Source organism: Limulus polyphemus, unplaced genomic scaffold (genome assembly GCF_000517525.1).
Source record: "Limulus polyphemus unplaced genomic scaffold, Limulus_polyphemus-2.1.2 Scaffold9672, whole genome shotgun sequence".
In the NCBI taxonomy this organism is placed as follows: Eukaryota; Metazoa; Arthropoda; class Merostomata; order Xiphosura; family Limulidae; genus Limulus; species Limulus polyphemus.
The window spans coordinates 12,788-16,098 of NW_013675282.1; the positions used below are offsets into that span (position 1 = coordinate 12,788).

At 36.7% G+C, this 3,311-nt stretch overlaps 1 protein-coding gene across 1 annotated transcript in view; it reads right to left on the bottom strand.

Annotated features, from left to right (window-relative positions):
• Window positions 1-3,311, bottom strand: part of LOC106476033 (stabilin-2-like) — a gene marked incomplete at both ends in the record, with an annotated part of 23,170 nt that overhangs the window by 10,617 nt on the left and 9,242 nt on the right. The window contains one exon of the mRNA XM_013936703.1: window positions 1,818-1,955. Within this exon, the coding sequence (XP_013792157.1) occupies window positions 1,818-1,955 (138 nt within the window). The remainder of the gene's footprint in view (window positions 1-1,817; window positions 1,956-3,311) is intronic.

Sequence of the window (3,311 nt, forward strand, 5' to 3'; positions counted from 1 at the left end):
TCTGTTATACTACCCATGTTGATAAGGTACATCTAAATGTTACACTACCCAGGTTTACCTAGTGTATCTACATCTGTTATACTACCCATGTTGATAAGGTACATCTAAATGTTACACTACCCAGGTTTACAGTGTATCTACATCTGTTACACTACCCATGTTGATAAGGTGCATCTAAATGTTACACTACCTAGGTATACCTAGTGTATCTACATCTGTTATACTACCCATGTTGATAAGGTACATCTAAATGTTACACTACCCAGGTTTACAGTGTATCTAAATCTGTTACACTACCCATGTTGATAATGTACATTTATATGTTATACTACCCATGTTGATAAGGTACATTTAAATGTTATACTACCCAGGTTTACCTAGTGTAAACAACAACAACAGTGGCAAGAAGTACAAATGGAAAACATTAGCAAATTTCAAAGTGAATTAAATACATTAAAGGATGATTTACTGTCTTTTACACAAGGAGGATATAATAGCCATCAAACCTAATCAGCCTCCGATAATGGGAAGCCCCTTCCAGACCTCGCAGCTAAACCCTAATGCAGACATCTTCAGTCCTGCCAAAAATCATATTCCAGACATGAGTGTCAGCAATAGGGGTGATCTAGTACAAAGGAAGCCACAGGAATTTGATGGGAAGGCACTGTGGAAGCATATAGAGCACAATTTGAGCTCTTGGCAGATATGAATGGATGGACAGAGGAGCAGAAAGCAGTGTACCTCGCTACAAGCCTGAAGGGACAACCACTGGAAATACTTGGACAGTTGTCAGCAGACGACAGGCAGAACTACAGAGGACTGGTAGCTGCTCTAGATCTCAGGTATGGAACTTAAAATCAGTCCAAAGTCTACAGGGCTAGGTTTAGGACTAGAGTCCGTGCTAAAGAAGAGAGCCTGCAAAAGCTGGCACAGGATTTGGAAAGTATGGCACACAAGGCCTACCCAACTGCACCACCCGATGTCCTCAAGCTGTTGCTAAGGGATCAGTTTGTAGATGCCTTAGGCAGTCCACAACTAAAGATACAAGTAGAGCAAGCACACCCCTCTACTATGCAGGATGCAATGGCCAGAGCTCTTGAATTCGAATCCTACGTTCAGTACAGCACAGAGGTACCAAGGTTGGTACAGTCATCACGATTCAAGGCCAGAAAAGATCAGCTATCAGAGAGGTTTGAGGGACTTTGCTGGCACTGTAACAAACCTGGGCACAAGAAATCTCAATGCCGGCAACTTCAACACAGGGAAGATGCCACGGCAGAAAAGGCTGCTACCCAGAGAGGTTGCTGGAATTGTGGAGAGCAAAGACATATCAAGAGCCAGTGTAAGAAGAATACTACCAATAAGTCTGAGAAACCAGTATTATCAAACGAACAGACGTAACACTATTATCATCTACTTAACAATACTTAGTTAACATAGCTGCTTGTATTATAATGAAATCCACTCCCTTCATTCATCTACCTAATAATATTTAGTTAACATCGTTGCTTTTATAACAATGAAATTCATTCTCTTCATTCATCTATCTAACAATATTTAGTTTAAAATGCTGTTTTTATAGCAACGAAATCCACTTCCCACATTCATCTACTTAACAATATCAACACCAATATCCATCTACTTCGTAAGGACAACCATTCTCCTGATCTCAATAGCACTGATATCCATTCCTTATGTATATTTACCTCCTAAAACATGCGATAAACATAACCATACTCATAGCTTTTAGTTAACTGACATCTGTTCCTTATACATTTTTACCTCCTAAAATGTACAAAAAACATAACTATACTTACGGCTTTGAGTGCACTGATACCCATCCCCAACAAACCCAGCATTGCAACGGCATTTGTATTCATCAGCTGAGGAGTCAAACACACATAATGCTTGTGGGTGGCATATGTTTTCAATGTTACAGCTCACAGGAACTGGTGCTGGAAAGTGAACAACGTTTAGAGATTTCTATCAATATCAGTCATTGTTTAAAAAAGGCCAAAATAAAAAGTTTGGATAAATATATCTCAGTTACTAAAATTTTTTAGTATATTAAAACTAACAAGTTAAATATATTTCTTAGAAAAAAATGTGCAAATAAACCACTCCCACAATTAATATATTTCTAAGTAGTTAATCTGAACTAACTTTCATCATTTCTCAACTCTCAACTAACTCGATGCTTTACAAAATGTTGTTTTTACAATCTATCCTTGTTCTAAATAAATCTAAAACTAATGTGAACTTAATGTCACATTACATCATCAAAAACCCATAGCTCCCTATAGCTAATAATAAATTACATTTAAAATATACAGCTTGCAATATTATATATATATATATACACACATACATGAAAGAAATATAAATCTATAATAATAAAAGGGCGTGTCTGTAGGTCTGTGTGTGTGACCACCGTAGCTTCAAGAGAATAGAACTTAGAAACCTGAAATTTTGCACCCATACTATGTGGATCTTGAGGGTGTGCACCTGGGTATTATTATTTTATCCACATGAGTGTGTGCATTCGCATGTGCATATTTTTAGTGAAGTAAGCTAGTGAAAAACCACATAGAAAAGAAGTGGTTCTTTACATTACAATATACTAAGTGGACCCTATGGGTGTGTACCTGTGTATTATTACCTATCCACGTGCATGCACACATGCACATCATTTAATGAGGCAAGCTAGCAAAAAACCACATAGAAAAGAACTGGTTCCTTATAATACAAAATACTATGTGGACCCTGAGGGTATGCACTTGGGTATTATTACTTATCCACATGCGTGCACATCTTTTTAATCAGTTAAAGTAGGGAAAAACAACAGAGAAATGAAGTGGCTTCTTGAATTACAAAATACTAAGTGAACTCTGAGGGTGTAAACATGAGTATTATATTACTTATCAACGTTGGAGGAAAATATTTAAAAAAAATATTATGCATGTTTTGTGCATTAACAATTGATAGATAAAAACAAGATCGAACAAGATATCTGCATTAATTCTGAGCTGCTTAAGAAAAAATTGGAAAGTTTAAAGAATGATAAGACTGTGCCAGGTAATATTTCCCCAAGGATTTCTGAAGCAGGAAAAGATTGTATATGTGAGCCACTTGCTACTATTTTTTTGTCAGTCCTTGAATAGTGGGAAGGCACCAGAGGATTGAAAGTTAGCTAATGTAACTCCTATTTTCAAGGGAGGTGATAAAATTGTCCCAGTAATTATAAACCCATTAGTCTTACATCAGTTGTAGGAAAAGTTTTGGAAAGTCTGTTAAAAGATACTTTGCAAAGT